The sequence below is a fragment of the Apiospora hydei genome (assembly GCF_038363865.1).
Source record: "Apiospora hydei strain CBS 114990 chromosome Unknown utg000005l_segment0_segment0, whole genome shotgun sequence".
Taxonomy (NCBI): Eukaryota; Fungi; Ascomycota; class Sordariomycetes; order Amphisphaeriales; family Apiosporaceae; genus Apiospora; species Apiospora hydei.
Window position 1 is genome coordinate 1,587,356 of NW_027117364.1, and position 27,241 is coordinate 1,614,596.

Here is a 27,241-nt window from a genome sequence, read left to right on the forward strand (position 1 = left end):
GAGGAAATACTGGGTCAAGCGTGGTATTGTAACGTAACTATCATACAGATGTATGCAGAATCTACCTACATGTATGCAGGTGTAAGAAGATCTTGCATGTGTTGGTAGTTGCCTCGCCCCACTATCTTGTTTGAAGTCGCTTACCTGATGAGACCAGGCACCAAGTCCATTGGCGCGAACAACACTCTTTCCCATCATTTCTGGCGACAATGGCGACAATTAGCGAATCAACACGCATAGACGAGCCTGTGGCCGTCCGACTCATCAGGTCCGGGGCGCCCGTCGATGCGCAAGTAAACTCGCAGCTGGTCTCTAAACTCCCGCGGGAAGTTCGGGACCAAATATGGCAGCTGGCGTTCCAAGTCTACCAAGACTTCAACAGTCCGTATCCTCTCAACAAGGTGCACGTCCGACCCGGCCAGGCGGCGAGGCTGCGCATCAACTTGGCCTTGCTGCTGACCTGCCGCGCCATCTACCTCGAATCCTACCTCATGCCCTTCCGGGAGAACACGGTAGAGATCTACGCAGGGGATGAACAGGATGTCCCGACCGAGGAGGAACCACTCCGCTGGGCCCACTTTGCACCGCCTTACTATGAACCGATGAGCAGGATGCGGTCCTGGCAGTTTGCGAACCTGACCAAAGTGTCGATCCGTTTTCAACAGAACCAGTTAGAGGACAGCAGTAAGTCTGTCTTTTTCCGATACGGACAATGCCCCTCCCTCAGACCATGCGGAGAGAGTAGACCGGGGTTTGGCGACTGATCTGACATTCCAAAAGGCCATCTTAGGAGAATAGGCAGGATGATGGGCGCAAACGAGCGCCACGAGTCGCGACTTGTGGGAGTCAAGCTGAATCCCCACTGGCGCCAATTGCCGGTGGTCTGGGGCGAAAAGTTCGACGAAGTGCCCTGGCCCGAGGGAGCTCCCGCGCTGGAGAAAAACCTCATGAAGGCACATTGCGTCGGCCAAAAGATCACACAGCTGACCATTCGCCTGGGCATGAGCGATTGGTGGTCCTGGACAGATGCGCCGGCCGACGGCCACTCCCTGCGGCTGGATCAGTGCCTGCGAATCGAGCCCATGCATACCGGGACCGGAGATGTCGACGACGCCGGGGCGATGCTTCAAGGGTACTTGGCGCGGAAGAACGGCGAAGAGCCCGATTTTGGGCTCTGCGCCCATGGTAAGTCTCACTGCTGGGGCAATGCCCTCTGTGACATTTTCCCGGACCTCGAGAGGTTCGAGCTGGAGCTTGAAGCGCATGAGAAGAAAGCACCGCAGCTGGCCACCGTGGTCGAGTGCGGCAAGCTGTGGAAGTTCCCACAGGAAGCCGGGTATGAAATGCGTTGGGACCGCGAAGAAGAGTTGCCGTATATCTGGAAAGGGCCAATGAATCAGTACATCAGGTGTCCGTGGATGGACCGGCGTGGTACAAAGGCCGTTGGCAAAGACAAGCCTGAACACACTGCCTGGACGGGCCCGACAAGCTCCGAAACTTTTGACAATGGCATACGATACGTAGTTCAGCGCCTCGTGTATAGGCGTAGGAAGGTCCAGGAGGAACCGGCCCCCTAAAGATTTTATAGTTTGTGTATAGCTGTTGCAGGTTCTATGTGTAGAGAGAAGCATGTTTCAGAAGTCTATGAACGATACATGCTGGCAGTCTCTATCTACACGCCAGCATAACTCTTGCTGATGAGTTCTGCCGTGATCCCTTTCAACTCATTAACGGTGTCAAACCTCCTTCTCGACGTCTTCCACGGTCGGAACACGGTGGAGCTTGATGCCCAAGAACTGAGCAATTGCTTGAACTGAATTCCACACCACCTTGACGTCCTCCACCGACACGCCTAGTCGCCGAATGCCGCGGATGTGCCAGCGCGTCTCCTTGGGCAGGTTCTGGATCATGATGGCCGAAAGCACGATGACCTCGGTGCCGAGGTCGTCGAGGACCTGGCGGTCGCTCAGGTAGAGCCCGTAGGTGATGTGCTGGCTGATCCAGGAGAACTCCTTGTGGTCGTCGAAGAGGGCGATGGTGCTGTTGGTGTCGCCCGTGTAGATCTTGCGCATCCAGGCGAGGCCGCGCTCGTAGTTGGCCTCGTCGCACTGCCAGCCCTCGCGCGTGGCGGGGCTCGGGTCCTTGTCCTCGGGCCTCTCCTGCGCGTTGATCGCCATGATGGCCTCGAGCGGCTTGCACACGCCCACGAGCGGCACGCTCTTGATGAGGGCCTCGCGCAGCTCGCGGATCAGCACGTGCCGCTGCGCCGGCGTCGAGAACTCGGGCTTGGACGTCAGGTACAGGTACAGCTGGTCGCTGAGCTCCGGGTCGTTGCCGCCGGCGAGGGCGGCGATGGTGAGGAGATACCACCGGTTGGGGCCCAGGCCCGAACGCGCACAGTCTGCTTCGATGGCGCTGAAGAGGTCATGGACCTTTGGAGCAGAAGAGGCGTTTGCCTCCGTAGATGTAGCCATGTTCGCAAATGAACGAAATGCAGTGGCGTTATTTTGAACTCTTGGCTTCACAATGTAAGCGTACGAACGGAAAACATGTGGCTGTGAAATGGAGGATCTCATAAACATACCAAGTGCCGATGCTTGTGCGAATCAATCCCAGAGACAAACGCAGGTCTTGCTATTGAACGAACGCTTGCCCTTGTGAAACAAGTTTTGCCCGTAGTTGACAAGCGAGGTATTACTCCTCGCCCAGACATATGCCCCTACCGTCGAACTGAATTGATTTTGTTGTGACCTGTCGAATAGGGGCCTGAGTTGGAAGAGAGGCGCGGGGAACCGAGTTTCGGAGGAAGTCTGGCTAGGCCCCCGCATAAAAACATTGAATGATGCTCCGACTACTACTCAATCAGATGAAAGCAACTTCACCCCTTGCGGCACAGAATAGTACTCCACTAACAAGTCAGTTATATCGAGATATCTTGTACCATTGTTTCGGTTCAAGCGTGACTAGCACTCGTTGGCTGATATCCTGCGTTTGCGATATCACAGACGCCGCCGCCGTCTGGCGCAATAACCATCGATTGATTACCGCTAATAAGTCAACTAGGACCATAGCTGTAAGTCACACCTTCATTGAGTGTTCATATTGCCTCTTTAAGGTGTCGTCCTGGCTGGATTATGGGTCATCTGGGGGTTCAATGCTTCATTGGATCAATTGGATGCAAGCCTCCCTAAACTATCATCGCAGGATACGATACTTATACTTGCTCAGCCTTGGTAGGAAGTTGCGAGCATGCATCAACTAGAGCAATCTCCAGATATTTTGACAGGGCTATCGGGGCAGACCATCATAATCACAGGTGCAGCTCGGGGTATTGGAGCTGCCGCCGCCACCATCTTCAACAAGCATGGAGCAAATGTGGCCATCGCAGACCTGCCGCAACTCCAAGACACGGCCGAGACTCTCATAAGGTCGCTTGATCACCCGGAGAGGGCCACTTTCGTGGCAACCAATGTCACAAAATGGCGAGAAATGGTAGAGCTATTTGACTGTACCAGCAGCAAGTTTGGCAGAGTGGACATGGTGGTGGCCAACGCCGGTATCATGGAGAATGTGCCGATCTTTGACATGCAACTCGATGAGAACGGGGCACCGCTGGAATCGAAAGAAGCTTTAGACGTGCTTGATGTGAATCTGAAAGGAGCCCTGAACAGTGAGTTGATGATATGAGCCTGGCTTCAGGTCGTGCGTCGTTCTTACCCTTTGATACATTGTCACTTACTTGGCGATTCTGATAGCCTTGAGACTTGGCTTGCATTATATCGGCAAGAACCCCATGTCTTCCGAGGACGGCGAAGGCCATCGAGGCTCCATCACCCTGGTTGCGTCGACATCTGGCTACTTCGGCATGACTGGGAATGCGGCCTATGTTGCCTCCAAGCACGGAGTGATCGGCCTTCTCCGGGCGTCCCAGCAGAAGGCGATGGCATTCGGTATTAGAGTGAACGCTGTCGCTCCGTTCATGACACCAACGCAGATAACGTCGGGGTTCGACCAGAGCAGCTTGCTGGAATCGGGATTGGAGATTAACACGCCGGACCAAGTTGGGAGGGCTATAGCGCACGCAACGGTGGACGAGACGCGGCGCGGGACGGCATGTCTTGTAAGTATTCTCGCCTTGAAATATATCAAGCGACGGTCGCTAACTTAGGTGGAATGTTCGTTGCAGGTGGCCGGTAGGTATCTTCGTGAGCTGGAAGAGACTCAGAAGTCGCTGCTGGATGAATGGCTGGGGGCTGATCTGGCCGAGATGTTGTCACAGGTCGGGCAATATCTGAAGAGTATAGGAGGATACCGGTTGCCTTCCAAATCTTATTAACTCAGCGCCAGGAAGTTGTTGGGAGATTACCTGCAGGAAATAGGAATTGGTCTTGTAATGTCCCTCTTCTTGAAGCGTTATCTACATGTATGTTATGTACATAATTATAAGCATAGTCACTCAGATATGCATTTAAGCGAGTTCTCTATCGTTATCGTCGATGGTGGGGGAGCTACCCCCCATGCACTCAGCCCATGCTCTGCTCTTTCCAGCTCATAGTGGCTCACTGGCCATCAATAGGCAGCCTGGGCTCCAAAATAGCCCCGAGACCCTTGTCCTACCCACCCTCGAGAGGAAGTACCGCAGTCGAGAGGGTCCATCCAGGTCCAGTCCAGTCCACAGCCGCCAGAACAAGTGCGCTTGTTTGCTTGTTGCTCGTTGCATCGAGGGGCCAACCAACACCGATGACCGAGTTTCGCAAGGGAAGAGCATACTAGAACCCCAAAGAGGCTTACCGATTCCACGAGCACCACACCACGCCTGTTGTTGCCTTGTCACCAATGCGCAAAGACGAAGTTGCGCAAACCCCTCCAGTGAATGAATGTCGAGATTCTGACATGAAGCCTGGAGCTTCACAGCGGCTTACTGTCCCCGTCGTCACTTGTCCGTCTTCCCATCAGTTTGTCTACATACTTTTGAGCCCGCCCGCCCATCTCATCAATTTCCCATCTTGAACTCAAAGTGCTACTTCACTCAGCCTTGGACGTTTTTGGCCGCGATCAGGCATAGATGCATTTTTCGAGCATTGTAATTCTTTAGAGAGTAAAAGAGGCGGTAGACCCGGTTCCTTCACATCCCGATCACGCCGAAGCGACCGCGTGCGCCTACATACATACCTAATCAACCAGGCAGACCGTGCCCAATCGAGCTCGCCGACACAACTCGTCCAGCTATCGAGACATACCACGAGACACCCTCGCCGACATCGAACCCCGTACTCGCCCAAACTCCAACGCATATAACCGCACCGGCGTCTCCTTATACTAGTCTCCGACGTTCCCTCCCACATTGTCGATATCGAAGTCAAGAGTCTCGACCTAAGTGCAACACTGCACGTCGAGCACAATCCCCGCCATGTTCTCTAACTTCACGGGCCAGTCGAAACGTCCTCGGAACGTGAACCTGAGCGGCCAACGCAACAATCCCTGGGCAACTCCGGGTTCAGCATGGGGCTCATCCACCGGTGCCTCCAAGACAGTGGCACAAGCCCAAGCCGAACGAGAAAAGAGGCAGAGAGAGCGCGATGAGTTGGCTGCAAGCAGGAAGCTTCAGCGAGTCTGGAGAGGACACCACGCCCGCCGGTCTACTAAGAATGAACACCGGCGCCAGTGGGATCAGTTATATCACAACACCGAGAGTGTCGACGTCCCTATGAGCGATGGCGATGCCGTGGCAGACCCTGAGCGTGCTCGTGAGGCTCTCCCGTTGTTGTTGTCCCTCTTCGAACCATCGCTCTCCCACGATCAACGAAGACTTGACCAATTTCTGCTTGATGCGTCGAGCGAGGCTTGGAAACCGCAAAGTCATCAGTACAAGAGGCTTGCATCTCTTCTGGTAACAGCTTTGGAAAAGTACGACTGCTTATACCCCCTGATCGGCGATCATTGCTAACTTTCTTATCCAGGCGACCGTTGAACTTCTCCCAACGCCCATTTGCTCTATTGGTCCGCCTGGTGGTGGAAGAACCCAGATCAATTGCTGCAATTGAAGATCGATACTACAAGCTACTGGCTTCATACTGCGAGAGCGCGGCCAATGATATAGATCACAGTGGTCAGGAGCTCCTAGCAGAGGCCGTTACCGCTCCGCTGGATCATCGAAAGACAAAATATCCGGAGGCATACACGACGTTCGCCTACAGCTTCCTCACATGCTCAAATATTACGTTCCTTCAAAAGAAACCCGAGGCTATTGCTCGACGACTGGACCTCGAAACACTGTCACGGACCATTATCAGTGGTTCTCGAGCCGAGGTTTCCGGGCAGCGTTCCAAAGAGCAATTGCTGTGGCTACTGGCACATTTCATAGCACTTAATCGGGCCCTGTCGACTGCTCAAGGCTCCGTGTATCTTGAGGCGCTGTATCAGCAGCTTTGCCCCCTTATCGACGACATCCGGATACGATCAGCACCGCAGCCTGTAGAGGACGAAGCTGATAGTTCTGATGACGAGGACGAGTCTGCCATTAGGAAAGCTAACCCCTTGCCTGCATATGTGCTGCACCAACTGGAATTCCTGGTCAATGAGAATGGCATTAGCGAGCTTCTCAACAGATTCACATCGTACGTACTTGCTCTTTCATTCTGAGGTCCGTATCATTACTGACAAAGACAGCACTGCTTCTTCATCGGTCCGCTTGTCAGAAGACGCGAGCATTCTAGCTGGATACACTCTGCTTCTGCTACGATGTTTTCCAGCCCAAAGAGATGATATGCGGATGCGTCTCTTCCAGGGCGACATACGAACTCAGGGACCCGAAGGCTCTGTGTACCTCCCCTCCGTCAAGTTCTTGTGGCTTGCTGTATCTAAGACAGAAGTCTTCACGACGATATCGCAACCCAAGATCAAAATACTGTCATCAACCATTGTATCTCTGCTACGGTCGGACCCCGCTCGAGACCAAGAATGGAGAATCGTTCTTCTATTCCTTGAGCTTTACAACTTTCTTCTACGGGTTACCGACGACGATGATTTTCTCGTGGATGAGCGTAACGTCATTGTGAACCAAAGCCCGGCTGTGAAGAGGATAAGGGCCAGTGGTCTTAGTATTTCTGAACTGGAGCTACTCGTCACTTTCCTCAAGAACCTTTCATTCACTCTATACCACAACCTCAAGGACGTAATGCCGCGCGACCGTTCTCGTCCGGCACTAGGCGCTCTGTTGGGTGTCAGTCCTGCCACATCCACTCGGAATATCCCCGAACAGGCCGACGCACCTTCCTTTGCAGGCATACTAGGGCTCGACCCCTTGTCCCTGAGAGGTTGCGCGACGACAACAATGCAGTCGCTATACGAGCGTGATTCCCGGCGGTCCTTCTTGCCATCCGGCTTTTGGCTCATGACCTCCAAATTTGACATGGAAGGCTTTATCTCTGCTGTTGTACTAGAGGAACAGCAATCCCAGAATGCCGAAGATGACGAAGACATGAGTGATTCAGATATCAACCCAGTGGATAATCATACCTCAGCAGGCCAAAGACTCTCCCGTGCCGCTCAGATTGAAAGACAACGCCAACTGCAACGGGTTCACAAAGAGCAACTATTATCTCAGCTTGGACCGAAACTCGAGATTCTACGGAATATGCCATTTGCTATTCCCTTCGACGTCCGGGTAAAGATCTTCCGACAGTTTGTCGACATTGACAAGATCAAGCGAAGAAACGGACTTGTTGATCCAGATCAGTGGCGCCTAGGCCTCCTTAATGGATCTTTTGGCGGACCACACCAAACTGGGCGAGACGTGCTTGGGCGCCACACGGCTCGCATCAAGCGTGGCCAGCTCTTTTCGGACGCTTATGACCAGTTCTATGCCCTGGGAGACGGCTTAAAAGAGCCCATTCAGATCACATTTGTTGACCAATTCGATCAACCAGAAGCTGGTATTGATGGTGGTGGTGTCACCAAGGAATTCCTGACCAGTGTTTCTTCCGAAGCTTTTACTCCTGGCGACGAGGGCCCACGGTTGTTCGTCACGAACAGTCAGAACTTGTTACATCCTAACCCCGCAGCCTTCGACGAGTTGTTTGAGGACCTCACCTCTGCAGGCGTGCCCAAGTCGGACTGGGGTCCGAGAATAACGGAGCTGACGCAACAGTACGAATTCCTAGGGCGCATCGTTGGCAAGTGTATGTACGAAGGCATCCTGGTTGACATTGCCTTTGCACCATTCTTCCTGCTTCGATGGCCCACTGCGGGCCAGAGCACCTCGGACTTCCGTTCGAGTCTCAACGATCTCAGAGATCTCGACCCGGATCTGTACAAGGGCCTGATGAGTCTGAAGAACTACTCCGGCGACGTATCTGACCTCTCTTTGGATTTCACCATCACCGACCAGGTCACAAACCCCCGCACGGGCCAGTCGAGGAACATCGTGCGGCTCCTCCGCAAGGACGGCGACAAGACCATTGTCACCAATACGGACCGGGTGCTGTATATATCGTACGTAGCACACCACCGCCTCGTGGCACAGTCACTGCGCCAGACGAAGGCCTTCCTCCGCGGTCTCAGCACCATCATCAACCCGTCCTGGCTCTCCATGTTTAACCAGTCGGAGCTGCAGCGCCTCGTGGGCGGCGACAGCACCGAGATCGACATTGTCGACCTGCGCAACAACACCCAGTACTCTGGCGTCTACTCTATTGGCGACGACGGCGAGGAACACGAGACAGTCAAGATGTTCTGGGACGTCATGAAGGAGCTGGCCGACACGGAGCGCCGCGCCCTCCTGAAATACGTCACCTCGACGCCCCGCGCACCTCTCCTGGGCTTCTCCCAGCTTAGTCCCCGCTTCAGCATCCGCGACGGCGGCGATGACGAGACCCGTCTGCCGAGTACCAGCACTTGCGTCAACCTGCTCAAGCTGCCTCGCTACAAGGACGCGAAGACGCTGAAGAAGAAGCTGCTATATGCCATCCAGTCCGGAGCTGGATTCGACCTGAGTTAAGACGAAGAAGAAGAAGAGAAGGGAAGGCAAACTCGATTAGACGATGGCAGGATCGTTGACTGGAGGTCATTTGGATTTCAGGGTCTGTCAGTCTGTTGTTGCATTGCCTTTGCTGCTTGAGAATGATGATGGTGGCCGATGCGCCTAGGGAAAGGTGGTAACAGTATGATTGCATTACTTCTACCATACCCCCTTTCCTCCACACAACATACGTTAAGGCAGGCGGGCAGACTCTTTTCTTTTTTTTCCCCACCTGGCAAGACAAGCACATGTTTTTTGACTGCTTTGACTGCTTAGCATGGTGTTTGATGATGATGAAAACCCCAACGACACTCACGAGAAATAGATTAGGTTGTATAGTAAAGCTACAATTAAGGAATAATCATCATCTCTCTGGACGACATGCTTCTTCAGTGTTCCGTCATGGTTTCTTTTCTTTTGGGAAGATGTACAACTTCCTCAAGTTCCCTCTGCGTATTATTGTCCCCCAACCCCCTTGTTACTGCCCGCCAAACACTACCCTCACGTCCAAGGTACTGTCCCAACCACTCCTCAGCTGTAAACGGGCCCGGACCGGCTCTTTAGGCTCCAGAATGTGTACCGGAAGAACCCCATCGTTCTTCTTGGGGACTCGGATCCGATCGCCGTCGAGGGGTTTCAGATCGAACTGGAGGAGAACCATGATGGCAAAGGCCTGGATCTGGTTCATGGCAAAGTACCTGCCGGGACACAGCGTCTTGCCTCCGCCAAATGCGCGGAACCCGTTTTGTTTCGCTGTGGTCTCGCTGCTGTTGCTGCCGCTGCCGCTGGTCTGAAGGAACCGCTCGGGGTGGAAGCCGGTAACGTTGTCGCCCCACAGCGAGGCATCCGCGTGCATGACGCCGCCGGCGATCTGGACGACGGAGCCCTTGGTCAGGAACCACCTGTCAGCAAGCAAGGTGTCTTCTTTGACGATTCGGATGCTGTTGTTGTCGGAGCCGAGGCGCAGGCACTCCTGGTACACGGCCGACAGTGTCGGGCACTCGAACCCAGAACTGGACCGCGCGATCTCCACGGCCGAGATAGACGATTTCCTGCCTGTCTTTATCCTTTCACGATCACACCACTTCAGGATCATGATGCTTTCGATCTCCGCGCGCACTCGAGACAAGAGATCCGCGTCGGCGTAGATCTGCAGCAGGATCCAGAAAGTCGTTGTGGTCACGTTGACGATACCGGCGAAGAGGAAGCTCAGCTCAGAACGCGCGACTTCCCGCAGCTTCCAGCCGTGGTACAGGGCAGTCTTGATGCGCTCTTGGACGATGGTCGATGCTCCATCCCTCCAGTAGCCCTCCTCTAGGTAGTTAGCCAGAGCGGCGACCAGCTTCTCCCGCCCCCTGTATGCCCTGGGAGCGGTGAGAGAGGGCCAGACGTTGACGAGCAGCATGCCCACTCCATGGTCGAAATCCCAGAATGCGCGCTCCAGCTCTGGGTCCTGCGAAACTGGATTCCGGGTGCCGTAGAAGTGTGAGGCGGTGGCCAAGGTTACGATGTGACGGACCCATTCTAGCAGGTCTACCTCCTTGTAGGGCCGGTGCTGCATCAAGTAGCTCTGCTCCTTGTCGAGATGAACTTTCAGAGCAGAAACGGCGTTGCGGCTGAGGATATTCAGGTCCTCGCCCGGTTTCATCTTCCTGGCTACCAGGTCCTGAATGTCGGCGAGGAAGCCTCTCGCCTCCCCTGGGCCCGGATCGAGACGCATCCTCGCAATGGCGACCGTAGCATTATCGAGGCCCAACACCCTCTTCGTCACTTCGGGGATGATGGGGCTGAAGGAGAGGGTCTTGGAGCGCTGGACCGCAGCTGCGAGGAGCGGGTCCGTCACTACGTACATGCGTGAGCCGGGCATTGGTAGGGTGAAGATATGGGTGTGTTTCTGGCGCAGGCCGAGTTGCTTGAGGTATCGGCCGCCATAGAAAAGCATGCCTAGAAGATGGCCGACATATGGAATGGTGGGTGTGACTTTGGGCGGCTCTTGTGAAGAATGCGCAGGTCGTAGGTACGTCCAGAGGGCTATGGTGAGCAGAGATAGAGCAAATACATGGGCGTACGGCCACAGCACTCCAGTTTCCACGTTTATTTCCATCGCCACTTTATGAATCGCTCAACATTAATGTCTTGGCGATTGGCTTTCTTTGTATGGAGTGAGGGTGTTGAAGACGGGAATATATAAATACCCCGTGAAAGGCACTGCCAAGTGAAAGTTGGTCGGAGATGCACTTGATTGGAAAGAGCGGTTGGCAGGAGGCTGTATCGGGTTGATGAAGATAGCAGCCGAGTTGCTGTCCGTAGATGTAGCAGGTCACACCGGACGGGTGGCAATAGGGAACCTTGGGTACCAACTTGTTCACTTTGGAAGCTTCCTGGAAGCTTCCCTACTTAGGCCGGGACCATCAGGCAAAACCGAGCAGTGGTTCTTTCCCAATGGACATTTCGAGATCAAAAAGACAAGACCAGACATGAATGACTCAAGTAGCAATCCTGTGCCATGTTGGACAGGCATACACATCCTACATTTGAACTTTTACAGTACTATTGGAAGATTACGAACTCTCTACCGCGTGTTTCCTTTCCGTTCACGTCACATCAATGAAGGTATGCAGGTACCGCGTTCATGTCAATTCTGTCTTTGCCGCCGAGTACTGGAAAGAGCACCCCCACATTTACGCCAACGGCGACGGGGCTTAGAAACAGGGGTTCCCAAACCTCCAAACCCCCAAACCAAGCAGAAGCAGATTGCCACTTACACGGCTGACACCGTGGTCCGGCAATAAATCACAAGATGACTATGGCTACCAATTCATCAATTTCTACGGTATTGTCTTTTTGTGTAAACCATTGACAAATGGTTAGTGACAAAGCAGTTAGCAATATTGAATAAGCTCCAGGCCGATCGGAATTCAGGGGTACGACTGTAAGGGTTCCCTCCTTCATGATGATGGGAGTGACTACCTAAGTTCCCACTTCGACTACTCCCAACCACATACGTAACTCAAATCTTCCATCTAATTCATACGTCTCGCTCAGCGACGAGTCCTTGGTCAAGCCCAAACTCAGCTCTTGTCGCTGCCACTGATCTTGGCCAGTTCCCATCTTCTCTCCCAGCCCTTGATGTGCAACGCCATCTCCAGACCCGATTGGTCCCGTGTCCCAACCAGCCCAGCTCCTTGCTTTTCGGTAGTCGTATTTGGCTGGCCTTGGAGGTATTGGTCGAGTAGATATTGGTTCGAGGTCGAGGCAGAGGAACTCGTCGACGCCCTTTGACAGCGAACACTCGTTAGCAGACTCCTATTGCCTTCTCGACTTGGATTCTTACACATCCCAGAAAACAGGAAGTTCGGAAGAGACACAAAGACAATATATGCCAACCTTTTATCAACGGAGGTGCTGGCTACCTGATCGGCCATGATTGCAGCAATAGTAAAGATCTGTATAGGTCTTCGATCACCGTGAAAGCTCTTCGTTATGGGTCAAGGCAGTTCTTCATTGAACACCCAAAACATCCAGCGAAGTGGAGAACAATATAATGATGCTGTCCATCGACTTCCATCTACTACCGATATATATATGCTCTTGCTGAGCAGCCGACCACTTACATTCGTCCTATCAGCTGTACGCTCCCCATTATAAACCGCCTGCGAGGCAACTATCTCTTGCTTACCTACTCATTTGCCCCGGTGAACTAATCAGCTACAGCCTCATCCACAGTAGGTCCCCGGCAACGAATCAGCTTCGACACGGTTAACATAGGACAGCGCGCAGGCGAGGTGCATAAGTGATAAGCAGCCACAACCGCAGCTGATGGCCCCCGCAGCGAATCGGGGTTGTTGTTTTTATACAGTGGAAGCCTGTGGTCATGCCGCGTACGGCAGACGGGCAACGAAGGTGATGTCAGGGCAGGCAGTTAAGCGAATACAGTAGAAAAAAAAGTCAATATAAAGTATCCTAGGAGGCGTGATGCAATACCAAATCTGACACGATCGGCAAGAGAGAATGATCAGGTGCATGGGACTATGACCAGATATCAGTAACTGTAGGTACATAGCTATGTGGGAAATAATACGATTTTTGACATCACTAAATCAAAAAGAAAACTTTACGTTCGAGCGTCAAATCAGAATAAATTCGTTCGAAAAAAGGAAGAAAAGAAAATAAGCCGTTGGGAAGGTGATTGTATTGGTTTGGTGTAGATAGCAGCCGCGCCTCCGAAGTAACAAGGCCTCGCCGGCGACAAGAGCTTCCCTCTGTGTTACTCTACCTACCTACGTATATTATTTCCGACCGACATAAGGCAGGAACCGACCGGTTCCTCCTTCTCAAAGCTGCACGCTCAACGCAGCTGCGACCACTGGCAGACTGGACGCAGGGGTTCCCCAATCCCCAACCAACACCAGTGCCGTTTTCCACTTACACATCTGACAGCGCGGACCGGCAATTCTAGAATACAGGTACACGTAAAATCGTTACCATATTCTGGAGCGCTCTATAGGGTATTAGAGTTTCGAGGTTGGTCTCATAAGCCATTGCCGGAAGCCAGCCAATGAGCTCGGGTATTCTGTGCACGCTCATGGGCAACCGCAACTCAGAGTTACGATAGGAATGTTCCAGCAAATGATCTTTCATAATGATGAAAGTCAACTGCGGCTCGCTCTGGATTAGGGCCACTCTTGACTAAATCACTCAACGCTTCGACCTATGAGAGATCAATGGTGCTTTGCACCAATGTAAGGTAAGATACGTGGTCTTGCTGTAGGTACAACAGACAGACACATAATGCAACGGTCAAGTGCTCGTCGTGCGGTAGGGCAGCCTTATCAGACCGGGGGCCGAAGTCGTCGACATCCGGCATATCCTCATCGTCTTTCTCAGCCACACGTTCCCATCCTGTGCTTTACTGGGACCCGTCGTCGGCGAACCGAGCCAAGCTCACTTCCTGTTGCTGTCCTTGCCCTGTTCCCAGCTTGACTCCCAACCCGTGACGTACGAGGCCATCCTGCGTTCCGACTGGTCTCGTGACCCAATCAACCCCGCTGCTTGCCTCTCAGACATCGAGTCTGGCCGTGTCTGAAGGTATCTGTCCACTGAATACGATGACCTCGACGTTGAGGTGTGGGGACTTGGGGACGTTGAGGACGACGTCCTTGAGTATCATCGTCAGCGGAGGCTCCTATAAGTACTCGAGTGGGCGTAATGGCAGATGGTGTGACTTGGAACTAGGAAACTGTGAATACTTTACCTTGTGTCGCTCGAAGTCCCGTTCACTGCCTGAGGCATGATGGCGATGGCGAGGTCGTGATGTGTATGACGTTTCAAAGCTCGGGATATACTCTAATGCCGGGAGTCGGAGAGATTGGATCGTGTACGAACACTTGAAGGGCAAGAAAAGGAAGGCTTGAATACTCGGTACTGTCCGTCCACCCATGGCTTCTTATATAGTAGAGCTACTCACGAACAGTTAGGCGACAGGATGTCTGTCTATGGCGGGTTTCCGATCTTGGGTTGCGTCGGAGCGGACCGCTCTAGACGCTTGCTAGCCTCTGGAGGGACAAGAAGGGAGATACTTGAGCCGCTTGAAGCTATTGCTGGGAACGCCATTGTCGCGTGGTCCTCCTGCCAGCAATCTGGTCTTCCATATTGGGCCAACAGCATCACCTCCCATAACCAGCGCCTGCAATGTTTCTGATTCGCCAATACCGTTCGCAAGCTCTCAGGCACCCACCCCTACTCCGTCGTCACTGCCCTCCAATCTGGGCCAATCATCGCCGGCCCCGACACAGCTGGTGCAGTGATGGGAGGTTCTTGGCTCCGCGGAATTGCAGCCAAAGACAGTACGGAGGTCGCTCCATAGCACGACCGATCCGGTCGTCGGCCTATGGGGAGGCCTTGGGTATTCCAGGCAACCAATGAACACCATGCAGTGCAACCTCCAACGTGCCAAAAGCAGACAGACGAACTCGTCCCACTTGCACATCAGGCTATCGAGAGCACAATAGTGCTCACGCCGATCTACGCGGGGTCGTGGCTTGGTTTCAATAAGTAGTGACGTGTAATTGAAATGCGGCTCTTCAAACCGCGCGGTCGAGGACGAGGGCCGCAACTCCAAATGTAAACCCAGTTTCTGTGACCATTGAGTCTAACGTGCTGCCGAACAGTTGCGGTCTCATTTTACCACAACCCGCGCAACATCGTTTAGTGTCGAACCGAATTCCAGTTCTGTTCTATACACTTGTACGTGTGTCAATGAAACTGATACATGGTATACCAAATTATACCAATACTCTCTCTAAACAAAAAACGACACACTCGGGATGCATGGATCAGGGTCGGAGGAGTGACTAATCTGAACACAACATCGATACTGACCATGCTGAGACCTGGGAGACATGGGCCGCTCTGGATACGACATAAGCGGAATGACTAGTTTTGGCTACGCTATCGACACACCTGTATCGATCTGCACCGAAGCCACGGAAGATCTCGAAGAAGAACACCCCCTGTACACGGTCAGGACCCAATTCCTGCACGTGGTCATGGCAGCACACAAGCGCGCTGCCCACGACCATGATGACATAAACCCCGACGACGGGGCGGGAGGCGGGAAGGGTCCGATGGGGCCCCTGGAATACGAGAACAGCAATGCAGATGAGCCGCTGAGGAAACGCATTCGTTCGTCAGATGGCGGCTCTTCCACCCTGGAGAGTGCGGAGAAGCAGTCTGGCACGAAAGCCACCAACAAGCGCCGCACACCCAATCGACGGCTTTGGCTCGCTTGTCCGTTTGCCAAGAAGGATCCCGTTCGTTACCGGAACTGCTATCGCTATTACCTAGGGCGAATCCGGGACGTCAAACAGCATCTTACTAGATGCCATCGCAAACCCTTCTACTGCCCGATCTGCTGGAAGACATTCGAGGACGAGAAGCTCCGAGATGACCATGTACGGCTGGGCAAGTGTCCCCGGCGTCCAGAGGTCGAGATTGAAGGTATTTCGGAACAACAGAAGAAGGAATTGGGACAGAGAGTATCCCCAAAGATGCCAGAGGAGCAGCAGTGGTTCACCGTGTTCAACATATTATTTCCACTTCATCCTCAGCCTCGGTCGCCATACATAGATAGGGATCTATCCGAGCAGATGTCGGTGTTCCACGATTTTTATACCAGTAAGGGGCCGGAACTGCTATTGGAGTTCTTGGAATCCACTGGAACGGTGACATGGAACCTCCCGCAAGAGGAGCGTGACCTGTCCACTTTCCAAGAAGGCATTCTTGGAGATGGTCTTCTGCACATATGGGACCACTGGACCAGTGCCAATACCATCGAGGAAACATGCGACGCAGAGCCAGGCACCCCAGCAGCTTCTCAGTCACACGACTCGGGCGTGGCTCTCCAAGACATGCCTGGCAAGCCTTCATCCCCTGAGCCCCAAGAACAAGACAGTAGTCACAATGGTGGTTTTCCAGCGGTGGCAGCATTGAAAACAGAAATACCGAGGGTTGTTCCATCGACCAAAGCGGTTCTACAGGTTCCAACTATCATAAACAGGCACGAAGAACATTCTTTTCTTCAACAGGAATCCCACCAAACCAGCCACGAACCAGATAGTCACAACTGGAGCGACATACTACCTTTTCGCATGCACGCTGGTACTGATTCAATGTTGCACGACGATATACTTTCTCAGGTGCTCGACTCCTCGATTGACGGGCTTGGGGGCACTTTTGAACTCTTGCCTGATTTTGACTTCGGAATAGCCTGGGAGAAATAAACAACTGTTTTCCGAGGTAATTGGATTCAAGTTAGAGACCTCCCGCCATCACCGAAGTAAACGGGTGGTTGAGAGCGTCAAGTCTACGAGGTAACTTGTTCGCGAGCCGATGCGACCAGCAATCAGCTAGTCTGATTTGCTAGGGAAGTCGCTCGCGGATTGCAAGTGCTCGTCGAGCCGGTGGCGATTCCGAGCAGGTTTAGGCACATGATCCACCTGCACCTTGTTCGACTGCGTGCGCATCTCCGGCACCCTCTGACTCTTGCTGATATCGGGCAGAGAAAAACCGTCGCCAGTCTCGAGGATGCTGGCGATTCCCCTGCGACATGCGTACAGCGGTTTCGAAGCCGGCGCACGGGGCCGCTTACGGAGATCGCCAACATCTTCCCTCAGGTTCATCTCGACCAACTCACCCGCCAACCCGGCGTATAGAGTGGGAGAAGTGTCGGATGACTTCGCGAGGGAGTACACGGGGGACGACCTGGCATTGATCAGGGGCAGGTATACCGTCGAATTAGGTCGATAGTAGTTGGCCTTGGAAAGTGCGTGCCATTTGCATTCCTTCCCCGTCAGGTGGTCACAGCATCCGCGCTCGGGATAGGAGGGAGGATTGACCAAGGTAGGGGGCCGCGGCGAAGGATACGGGGTCTCGCTACTGCATGGCAGAGAGGCAGTATGCTGGTATGACTTGTTCCATCGGAAATCGAAGATTTTGATGGTGTTCGATCGAGCGTTGCCCGCGATGAACCGCTCGGTTCCGTATGCCAGAAGAGCGCCACTAGGCGTCATGACCTCAAAATTGTCTTGGAAAATAGTATCGACAGGCGATGGCGAGCGCATGTCCTGGAGACGGATGGTGCCATCCTCGTACGAACTCAAGATGACATTGCCTTTCCCACCAGCGATGGAAGCAGTATTGACGGGGAGCAGCCCTCGAACGGTTGCGTTGGTCCAGCCCTTCAGCGCATAGGAGTCTGTGGCACGAGCTGAAGGTAACATCTTTGATGCCGCATCCAGCCGCGGGCCAGTGGGTGATAGAGTCAGGCATCGCAGGGGCTGCGAGCTGCTAGTCAATCCTAGGACAATGGCCCCATCCTCTGTGAAGCGCATACAACGTATAGTCTTGAAAGGCTCTGAACTTTCAAGCATGTGGACGTTGAACGCATCTTTCGGCTTGACACTCGTGGATGCTCCCTCGCCATCTTCAGTGTCCACTTTGTCACCTTCGCAAGAGTCCGCGGCGTACAAGAGAACATTGCTCTTCGTACTCGCAGCTAGAGTACGCGATGTCTGATGAAAATCGATCGCCTGGATCTCATTCTGAGTGTAATGGCTTTGCGCGCTTTCGGTGGCAGAAGGCTGGAAAGTCATGCGTGTTCGTCCAAATTGAGAAGGGTCAAGAGAAAGGAGGCGGAGGTCGCCGCTGGCTCTGCCGACCACCACATTGGGCTCAGTTTCCTGGTCCAATATCGAAATCGAGGTCACGTCATCCTTTCCGGGGTTGAATCCATTTTCGGAGCCCGGCAGAGAATGCCAAACATCAGGGTGCGATGCAGACACTGGGGTGTTTCGATACCGGGCGAAGATATCCTCTCCAGCACCCCAGACCACCGTCTCTTGGACAGATTTGCCTTCCTTGCGGGAGGCTGCATCCACTATGATCTGACATGGAAAAGTCTGGGTGCGCTGGGCTGGCCTGTGGTTCCTTCGGTCTGCCCCATCTCGGGCGCCCCTATGCTGCTCTTTGTGCGGAATGAGGGAGTCGACAGTCAACGCGCGCCTTTCCCAAGCCCGCGATTGCCATGTCAAGCTCTTCGCCAACGCCTGCCATTCATCATCCGAGACGTTTTGGGGAGACGAAGAGTGCCGAAGCGGCTTCTCACGAAGTTGCGCCAGCCGTCGACTCTGACCGCTTCACGCAGTCTTCGACAGGTGGTGCCGAGACGGGCAACACTTCTCGCCGTATTAACATGGGAGAGGATGATTAGAATGATATCTAAAGGCAGGCCGTCGAGTCGTGTGGACTCGTTGAGAGTCAAAAATTCCATTCCGGACAGGGCGTCGTTGGTATGAAATACGTAGAAGCATGCGGCGACTTTATGTGTTGGTTGCTGGTGAGAAGCGCGTTTTGGGAATTGCGGTAGGCCACGCTCCTGGCCCGTTCTTGTAGAAATGAATTATATGGGTATCCGTTGCTATACGAAACCCGCGTTGATACACGCTCCAGGTTGAGTCATCATACGACTGTGAATGTGAAAGGATTGCTGAAATTCGAGTCATCCAAGGTGGATCGAAGAATTGACATCATGGCCGCGACTGGACAATGCCTCGGGCGAAATAAGGGTCCTTTGGTAGCCTGATTCTGGAATGACTGGTTTCGCGCAACATCCTAGGTTCTTGTTTCAAAGGCAGATACAGTCGATTCTATGTCCACTAAGATTGAGCATGTCAATTCAGCGTGTAACAAATGATAATTTGTCCCAGGAAGTGACTTGGAAATGGGCATTGAAGGCAAAACGCCTGAACAACTGATTGACTGGTCGGACAGTAACCCGTTTACCGGTTAATACACTAAGAGAGTTTATGCACGATTCGCATTCGTATATGCAAATTACCGAATCCTGCAACAACTTCAAGGTCTTATCTCTCCCCAATCTTCGACGGGAAACATTCAAAAGCTGCATTGCCCCCTCATTGTCGATTACGCTCTCTCAGTTTATTTATAGCCAATGCGTTCGAGATCATCACCAAGTTCCAGTGCCCGCCGCGTCAAGTGACTCCTGGTCTCCGTAATCGCTTCATCCCGGTTTCATAGAAGCTATTTCATCTACACAGTATATGTTCATATGTTCAGATAATAACTACGTCTTGTTGTGCGGGTTCGATCCTTACTGAAGTCTGTCCCTCCTTCTACCTGTTGAGCTTCCGTGTGTGATAGTGGGGGTTACTTGAGCTCATCCGCAATGGCATTTGAGGTGATCTATCATGATTTGGCGTTTCCTGCATTTATTTTGTTGGCAGCTCTGTCTCTGATCCGGTTTGTTCTATATCCAGTCCTCTTGTCGCCCCTGGCCCAGGTCCCAAAAGCTCATTGGTCATGTGGCGTCTCCCCAGCCTGGATCCTCTGGGCCAGGTATACCAATAAGGAAAACAGAACCATTGGTGAAGCTCATAGAAGGTATGGATCCATCGTCCGCTTGGCTCCTGATGAGGTCAGCATCAACGATATGGAAAGTGTGAAAACTGTGTACCAAGGCGGTTTCGACAAGCACCAATGGTATTCGGTGTTCAACAACTATGGGTGAGTACACAAGCACTTCATGCAAGCCACTGAGCAGACCTGAGAAACTTCCAGCGTGCCGAACGTGTTCTGTTCGATCTATGCGAAGGATCATTCTCTCAGGAAACGCATGGTATCCCATGTCTACTCCAAGTCGTATCTTCACTCATCGGTCTCACTTGCTGCCCAAGCCGACGACATTCTCAATACGCGGGTATTGCCTACACTCGACACATCCTCTCACGAGGGACAAGCGCACCAAGGAATCGATGTGCACTCCTTTTTTGCAGCCGTAGCTATGGACTTCATCACGGCGTACACTTTTGGTCTTCAGAATAGTTCCAACTTCATCCAGCAGAAGGCCTACCGCGACCATTGGCAGGGACTGTATCGTTCTCGTAAAGGATACAGCTTCTTCAGTCAGGAGCTTCCACTGCTATCCAAGCTCTTGAGTCCTATAGGTCTCCATTTAACAGCCAGAATGGACGCAGCAAACAGAGAATTGGAGGAGTGGTGCGGGAACCTGTGCGCCGCCACTCTCTCCTCCCCTTGCGATGAAGGGTGTCAAGTCGCAGACTTCAGCAGACCAGCCTGTCGTATTACGCGCTTTGCTACACGGTCTGGATAAAGAGGAAAGAGTCCGAGGCAAAGAATCTCCCATATTCAGTACCGCAATCTCCCAGAGAAACCTCACCATTTCCTCGGAGCTATTCGATCATATATTAGCTGGACAGGAGACCACCGGGGTAGCTTTGACTTATCTATCATGGCATCTATCCCAGTCGCAGGACCTCCAGAATCGGTTACGAGCGGAGCTACTCTGCCTGACACCAAACATGCGCATGGAGAGTGGCAAAGTCAGCATACCGAATTCTGGGCAGCTAGACCGCCTGCCATTATTACACGCCGTCATTGTCGAGACTGTCAGACTATACGCGCCAGCAGGCGGCCCGGAGCCGCGAGTAACACCCCATCCATCGTGTCGGATAGGGTCATATGAAATCCCTGGTGGTGTGCGCATTTCTGCTTCGGCATACAACTTGCACCGAGATGAGAGACACTTCCCGCATGCGGAGATTTGGGACCACACAAGATGGCTTCACACTGATGATATGGACGAGGAGAGACAAAAAGAGATGAATCGGCAATTCTGGGGGTTCTCCAGCGGCGGACGTATGTGTCTGGGCTCGAACTTCGCAATGCACGGTACGTAGGGGATTGAGGATGATCATTGACGCATATTGGCCTAGCGCACCAATGAGCGAGCTCGCATGAACTGACACAAGCTGCCGGGTTGCAGAAATGAAGTTGCTTGTTGCAGCGATCTACACTAACTACACGAGCCACATTGTCGACGACGAGGGCATTGAGCCCACGGACGGCTACACGTCTCACCCCACCAGCGGTCAGCTCTGGCTGCGCTTTGAGAGGGCTGAGCTGGTGAAGTGAAGCAGCCACTTTCGGACCCTGGACTAAGCGAGACATTATCTGGGGACCTGGGGAAACGAGGCCTATCAATCTTTTCCAATCGGCTTGCTTGTGTATTGGAGTGGATTGCATCTTCCCCAGACCAGAAACCCAGCGAGTCAGCGAGTCAGCGCGTAGCACCTGAGCTCGGCAAAAGCCCGTGGTGTCCCACATTTGTGTCCGGACCTAGACCGAGCAACAACGACAGACAAACAGACAGAGACTTGTGAAATCCCTAGGTATATATTGAAAGATGGTCTTGCTCCTGATCTTGCTTACTATATGCATTTGTCCCGTGGCTTCCACACTTGGAACATCAAATGACCACGTTGAAAGAGCGCCGTCTAAGGTCACGAGGGCATGTTGCGATTTGCACCTGTTTCGTGGCTTCGTCGGTATGCGTGAGTAAGCAATGTTTGGCTTGGTGTCTGATCCGCGCTGTTCTGGCATGTGAAAGTCTAGCCCCCGGAAACCCTTAGCAACCTTTACAGCTTACAGCCAGCACCTGCGCTGCTGCCAAAAGCCCGGCCCACTTGGAGACAGGTAGCAGTAGACAAGACAGCTAGAAATTTGGCGGTCTCACAGGACTACCACGCTACGAGCTTGGAGCCTGCGCCTGACATGTGCCCCCAGAAGGAACCCCAGCAGGATCCCCCAATTGAAAGGCCGAACTGGCTGGGCTGGCAAGCCTCAGAGGTGCATTTCTGACATCAGCCTGCGCTTGCTTGCCGCACTGACAGGGGTGATGGGGGTGCCGGACGGTTACTAAACAGCTGTGACCCGCTTCGATCTGCAGTTCCGAGGTTCATTCATACGACAAGTCGTACATTCAATACCGAAACCAAATACAAAGCGACCGGGTCGAGAAAACAAAATACATCAACTTTCAACCTCGTTCTCACCTTTTGCGCATCTGAATCTATCCTTTTTCCTCTATTCCCTAAGAAACTCGCTTCCTGCAGCGTGTTTTCCCATCATCGCCACCCCTGATCTAACCCCCACACCGCAATACCAATAGTCAAGATGGGTGGTAAGTAAACACAGGCTATCTGCATTGCCGATCACAAATAAAGCCCAACTGACAAATTCCGTGCGATCTACAGCTCTCGACCGCCTGCAACAGATCTCTGGCCAGATCTCCGGCGCGAAATCCGCAAAGGAACGACTCCTGATCAAGAGCCCCGACGATGTAAGCTCTCCCTGTCTTGCCTCCAGCGCCCATGCAACCACCCTCAGCTCCCGCGCCGGCCAGCTTCGCTTCACCAGAAAGGCTAACTCTCCCGACCTCTTCCAAAACAGATCGTTGTAACAGCATGTCTCCGCACAGCATTCACAAAGGGCGGCAAGGGCGGCTTCAAGGACACCCACGCGTCCGACCTGATGGCCGGCGCCCTCAAGGGCATCATTGAGCGCTCCAAGATCGACCCCTCGCTCGTCGAGGACGTCTGCGTCGGCGAGGTCCTGGCCCCCGGTGGCGGCGCCACCGAGATGCGCGCCGCGGCCCTCGTCGCCGGCTTCCCCGAGACCACCGCCGTCCGCACCCTCAACCGCCAGTGCTCGTCTGGCCTCCAGGCGTGCGCCGACGTCGCCAACCAGATCCGTGCGGGCATGATCGAGGTCGGCATTGGTGCTGGTGTTGAAAGCATGAGCTTGCACTACGGGTACGTCACACATTTAATGCACTGCATACATGCCCAAGAAATCATTGCTAACAGATGACCAATACAGCCCCGCCGCCGTGTCCGAATTCTCCGAACTGCTCGAGTCCGTCCCCGAAGCCGCCAACTGCAAGGTGCCCATGGGCGTCCTGTCCGAGAACATGGCCAACGACCTCAAGATCGCGCGCGCCGAGCAGGACGCCTTCGCCGCGTCGTCGTACCAGAAGGCCGAGAAGGCGCAAAAGGCCGGCCTCTTCGACGAGGAGATCCACCCGCTGACGGTCAAGTGGGAGGACCCCAAGTCGGGCGAGACCAAGACCATCACGGTCGCCAAGGACGACGGCGTGCGCCCCGGCACCACGGCCGAGTCGCTGGGCAAGATGAAGGGCGCCTTCGCGCAGGGCGGGTCCATCCACGCGGGCAACGCGTCGCAGATCTCGGACGGCGCGGCCGCCGTGCTGATGATGAAGCGGTCGACGGCCGAGAAGCTGGGCCAGACGATCCTGGGCAAGTACGTGGCGGCCTCCATCGTGGGCGTGAAGCCGCTGCTCATGGGCCTGGGCCCCTGGCGCGCCATCCCCAAGGTGTTTGAGCTCACGGGCATCACCAAGGAGGACGTCGACATCTTTGAGATCAACGAGGCCTTCGCCAGCCAGTGCGTCTACTGCGCCAACCAGCTCGGCCTGCCCATGGAGAAGATCAACCCCAAGGGCGGCGCCATCGCCTTCGGCCACCCGCTTGGCTGCACCGGCGCCCGCCAGGTCAGCACGCTGCTCTACGAGCTGAGGCGGCGCGGCGAGAAGGTCGGTGTGACGAGTATGTGTATCGGTACCGGCATGGGTATGGCTGCCGTCTGGGTCGCCGAGTAGATTCGAAAAGGGTCTATTCCCCAGGGTCTATTCCCCAGGGAAATTTGTTATGAAGCATCATGGTTGGTTGCGGTCGTTTCGAAATAAGCGTTATTACGTTTGTTTGCATTGATATGGTATCGGCTGGTATTGGTTAACAGCACCCACTAGCTCACTTAGGCTTTGTTATTACTTCTACTACGTAGTCTGTACGAAGAACGAGAAAAGACTTTGACATGACACCCGACTCCTACCTTCCCAGATCTCTCTCCCGCCCGTTTGGTTTTTATTTAAATCTTGACACCGCAAATTAACGTGACAATGACGACGACGACGACGACACCAACGACGTTTCAGAACAGGAAAGGTTCCAACATAAGGCCGTCCCACTCGCTCTACGAGAAGTTCTCGATATGATGGCCGATGCCCTTTTCCTGGGCGAGGCGGATGATCTCGGTGCCGACGACGAGGTCCATGAGCCCGAGCCCGACGCTCTTGTAGATGACGTTGCCCGACGTCAGCCACCGCGCCAGGTGGTCCGGCTGGTTCTGCTGCTTGCTGCGGTCGGATCCCTGACTAGAGGACCGCCGCTTGTGCACCTTGCTGAAGAGGCTGGTGTAGCTGCCGGACCGCTTGGGACTCGCCCGGCCGCCCTCGCCCGCGCCTACGCCGCTCGAGCCGCCCCCTTCCGCGTTGGAGGTCTCGGTCGAGTTGCGGCCGTAGATGCTCGACATGGCGGAGCTGCCGGAGTTGAGTTCGAGCTTTTCCAGGTCGGAGGAGATGTCGGCTGAGGAGAGGGTGGAGACTGGGGTCGATGGCGACGCGATCGAGTCCTCTTCCTCGGCGGCTTGACGGATCATGACCAGTTCACCGAGTCTAGTTTTTCTCGAGTTAGTTGTTTGTCGTTTGTTTCTCTTATCCCGTGCCAGGGATGAGAGTGAGGATTCGTTAGTTATACTTACTCGACTAGCTGGTTGGGCTGGATGCCCGCCTCGATGATCTCGCCCGCCTCCTTCATCGCCCCGTCCAGCGTGTCCACGACGACGACGCCGCCCTCGGTCGCGTGCTTGTGGAAATGGACGCCGGCGGAGCCGTGCGTGCCGCGGACGGCCTGCTCGAGCAGCTCGCGGGGGATCTCGCGCATCTCGGGCTTGTAGCTGCCGATGGCGACGACGAGCCGGCCCTTGCGGCGGCCGTTGGTGTTGGTCAGGATGCTCGGGTCGAACAGCGGCTCGTGGGAGGGGGTGCAGCAGTAGATGACGTCGGCGGCGCGGACGTACTCCTTCGTCAGCCGCTCGTACTCGCCGTACGAGGGCGTCAGGACGGAGAACTTGACCGTGTCCCAGCCCTCGCGCTCGCGCGTCTCGAGCGGCACGGCGTAGAACTTCTTGAGGATCGCGCGCGCGCTATCGCTGAACTGCCGGTTGATGACGTAGACCTGCTTCACCTTGTCGCCGCGCAGCATCAGCGCCAGGCGCACGTGCCAGTACGCCTGCAGGCCGGAGCCGAAGACGGTCAGGGTCCGGACGTGCTGTCGCTTCGTCAGCAGGCAGGACGAGGCCAGCGCGGTCCGGAAGGCGGTCAGGGTCTTGGCGTGCAGGAAGCCCGTCGGGACGCCCTGCGGCGAGAAGACGGTCACAGAGCCCGTGGGTTTCAGGGCGGGCTGGTCGGGCGCGGTGTTGCCGCCCGATAGCGTGACGACTGGGCGAGTGTTAGTGGTCTGTTGCGGATAAGCGCGTTTTGTAGCTAGGTACACAGTTGCCCGCGCCGGCAGGACAACGGTGAAACGTATTGTTCGACTTGCCTTTGACTGCATGGCCGTCTGCATTGATGCTGGGCATGAACAAGGTTGTCGCATTGGTCGCATTGGACTGCACCACCGTCCGCTCCGGCTGGTGGATCAGTCCGGCGTCAATGTTCTGGGTGCCGGTCGAGTAGTCGCGCAAGGCGCTTCTCATTTGGCCGACAAGCGCCTCGGTCTCGGAGCTCGTCAGAGACTCGAGGATGTTACGGATGTCGTCATCGGAGAGCACAGTCAGCGACATGGTGGGAGACGATTTAAGCTGCTGCTGCTGGCTTAACCTTGGACCCGTCAGTCAGTCTGTCGGTCAAGGAATGGAGGAAATGGCCTGATAAAGTCTCCTTATTTAGTAATCTGTTCAGAGCGTATGGATGCAGCTAGGTACTATTTATCGGATTTGCTGTTCGGCCAGGGCGGGATTTAACATGATATCATCTCCTGATCAACGGTTTGCCTGCAGGGCTGCGGGCCAGTTCTTGGACTATCAGCCGGTCTCGGCATTGCGACAGGGGGCCAAGCCATCGTCTCCATGTGTTACTCAAGATATCCAGCCCTGCCGCAAACTCTCCCGGGCAGATCGATATACTCGTGACCGCCTGATGTCCAACATCGCTCTTGCCATCTTACCAACTCGTGAGTCTTGTTTCGAGCGACGAACAGCCTGACACCTGACGCCCCTCCAGTTCCAGTTCCAGTCACAGTTCTAGTTGCCAGTCCACTACCCCGCATGCATCTACCGGGTTATCATGTGCATGGTGGGGCCGGCGGTATGGGCGATAAGTGAATAAGGTTAGCTGACCGACGAGTCTAATGCTAATTCGGACCACAGGCATATCGTATCTCCCCAGTCCAGTGATTGTGTAGGACAGCCGGTTTGCGCTTTGGAAGCCATGGTCTGCTGGGATCTGAAGGCAAACATACGTGAACTTCAGATGCCATTGGTAACATTCGGGATACTACGGACAAGTCCACCCGAGGAGGTTCCTCCCGCCTGGCACTGAGCAGCATCGGGCCAGCGAGTGACGAGCGAAATCTACATGGATGTTACCATCAAGTCTCTCGTTCTTCGTTTTTACTCGAGTCTCTGCGGGAATTTCTTTCCCAGTAGCCTCTACTGAATGATATGACCCGATATCAGGGCGTTTCAGCGGCGCCCTACGCTTATATCACCATCTCACTTGGCGAGACCCAATTGTGTGGGATTTGTCGATCTCTGATGTTCCGGCTTGTTGACGAAAGTAGGCTGAAAACCGGGCTTCTCCAAGCGGTTCTAGATTCTATAAGAACATCAAGTAGTGTCTGCTACTGACTTTTATCCCAAGACGCGTCACCTGTAAATCTATCAAGTCCATTGGATCCCGGCTTCAAGCCATGCCTCACACTTGAG

At 54.1% G+C, this 27,241-nt stretch overlaps 10 protein-coding genes across 10 annotated transcripts; 6 read left to right on the forward strand and 4 right to left on the reverse strand.

Moving 5' to 3' along the window:
* Nucleotides 1–209: 209 nt before the first annotated feature.
* PG997_005973 (uncharacterized protein) lies at nucleotides 210–1,577 on the forward strand (the record flags this gene model as incomplete). Its single annotated transcript, XM_066810288.1, has 2 exons — nucleotides 210–684; nucleotides 781–1,577. The coding sequence occupies 2 exons, from the start codon at nucleotides 210–212 to the stop codon at nucleotides 1,575–1,577; spliced, it is 1,272 nt and encodes a 423-aa protein (XP_066669211.1).
* Nucleotides 1,578–1,736: 159 nt separating this feature from the next.
* Nucleotides 1,737–2,474, reverse strand: PG997_005974 (uncharacterized protein; the record flags this gene model as incomplete). The annotated part of the gene is made up of 1 exon (XM_066810289.1): nucleotides 1,737–2,474. One exon carries the CDS (start codon nucleotides 2,472–2,474, stop codon nucleotides 1,737–1,739), a length of 738 nt encoding a protein of 245 aa, XP_066669212.1.
* A 775-nt stretch (nucleotides 2,475–3,249) lies between these two features.
* PG997_005975 (short chain dehydrogenase/reductase) lies at nucleotides 3,250–4,168 on the forward strand (the record flags this gene model as incomplete). The annotated part of the gene is made up of 2 exons (XM_066810290.1): nucleotides 3,250–3,670; nucleotides 3,756–4,168. 2 exons carry the CDS (start codon nucleotides 3,250–3,252, stop codon nucleotides 4,166–4,168), a joined length of 834 nt encoding a protein of 277 aa, XP_066669213.1.
* A 1,242-nt stretch (nucleotides 4,169–5,410) lies between these two features.
* PG997_005976 (HECT-domain-containing protein) lies at nucleotides 5,411–8,998 on the forward strand (the record flags this gene model as incomplete). The annotated part of the gene is made up of 3 exons (XM_066810291.1): nucleotides 5,411–5,907; nucleotides 5,961–6,617; nucleotides 6,670–8,998. The coding sequence occupies 3 exons, from the start codon at nucleotides 5,411–5,413 to the stop codon at nucleotides 8,996–8,998; spliced, it is 3,483 nt and encodes a 1,160-aa protein (XP_066669214.1).
* Nucleotides 8,999–9,497: 499 nt separating this feature from the next.
* PG997_005977 (uncharacterized protein) lies at nucleotides 9,498–11,123 on the reverse strand (the record flags this gene model as incomplete). The annotated part of the gene is made up of 1 exon (XM_066810292.1): nucleotides 9,498–11,123. The coding sequence occupies one exon, from the start codon at nucleotides 11,121–11,123 to the stop codon at nucleotides 9,498–9,500; it is 1,626 nt and encodes a 541-aa protein (XP_066669215.1).
* Nucleotides 11,124–15,420: 4,297 nt separating this feature from the next.
* On the forward strand, nucleotides 15,421–16,800 carry PG997_005978 (uncharacterized protein; the record flags this gene model as incomplete). The annotated part of the gene is made up of 1 exon (XM_066810293.1): nucleotides 15,421–16,800. One exon carries the CDS (start codon nucleotides 15,421–15,423, stop codon nucleotides 16,798–16,800), a length of 1,380 nt encoding a protein of 459 aa, XP_066669216.1.
* Nucleotides 16,801–16,926: 126 nt separating this feature from the next.
* On the reverse strand, nucleotides 16,927–19,108 carry PG997_005979 (uncharacterized protein; the record flags this gene model as incomplete). The annotated part of the gene is made up of 2 exons (XM_066810294.1): nucleotides 16,927–18,705; nucleotides 19,043–19,108. 2 exons carry the CDS (start codon nucleotides 19,106–19,108, stop codon nucleotides 16,927–16,929), a joined length of 1,845 nt encoding a protein of 614 aa, XP_066669217.1.
* A 655-nt stretch (nucleotides 19,109–19,763) lies between these two features.
* Nucleotides 19,764–21,529, forward strand: PG997_005980 (Cytochrome P450 monooxygenase cypX; the record flags this gene model as incomplete). Its single annotated transcript, XM_066810295.1, has 4 exons — nucleotides 19,764–20,101; nucleotides 20,156–20,532; nucleotides 20,579–21,286; nucleotides 21,381–21,529. The coding sequence occupies 4 exons, from the start codon at nucleotides 19,764–19,766 to the stop codon at nucleotides 21,527–21,529; spliced, it is 1,572 nt and encodes a 523-aa protein (XP_066669218.1).
* Nucleotides 21,530–22,570: 1,041 nt separating this feature from the next.
* Nucleotides 22,571–24,074, forward strand: PG997_005981 (3-ketoacyl-CoA thiolase; the record flags this gene model as incomplete). The annotated part of the gene is made up of 4 exons (XM_066810296.1): nucleotides 22,571–22,577; nucleotides 22,651–22,736; nucleotides 22,847–23,208; nucleotides 23,276–24,074. The coding sequence occupies 4 exons, from the start codon at nucleotides 22,571–22,573 to the stop codon at nucleotides 24,072–24,074; spliced, it is 1,254 nt and encodes a 417-aa protein (XP_066669219.1).
* Nucleotides 24,075–24,448: 374 nt separating this feature from the next.
* Nucleotides 24,449–26,098, reverse strand: PG997_005982 (uncharacterized protein; the record flags this gene model as incomplete). The annotated part of the gene is made up of 3 exons (XM_066810297.1): nucleotides 24,449–24,929; nucleotides 25,016–25,773; nucleotides 25,808–26,098. The coding sequence occupies 3 exons, from the start codon at nucleotides 26,096–26,098 to the stop codon at nucleotides 24,449–24,451; spliced, it is 1,530 nt and encodes a 509-aa protein (XP_066669220.1).
* Nucleotides 26,099–27,241: the final 1,143 nt, after the last annotated feature.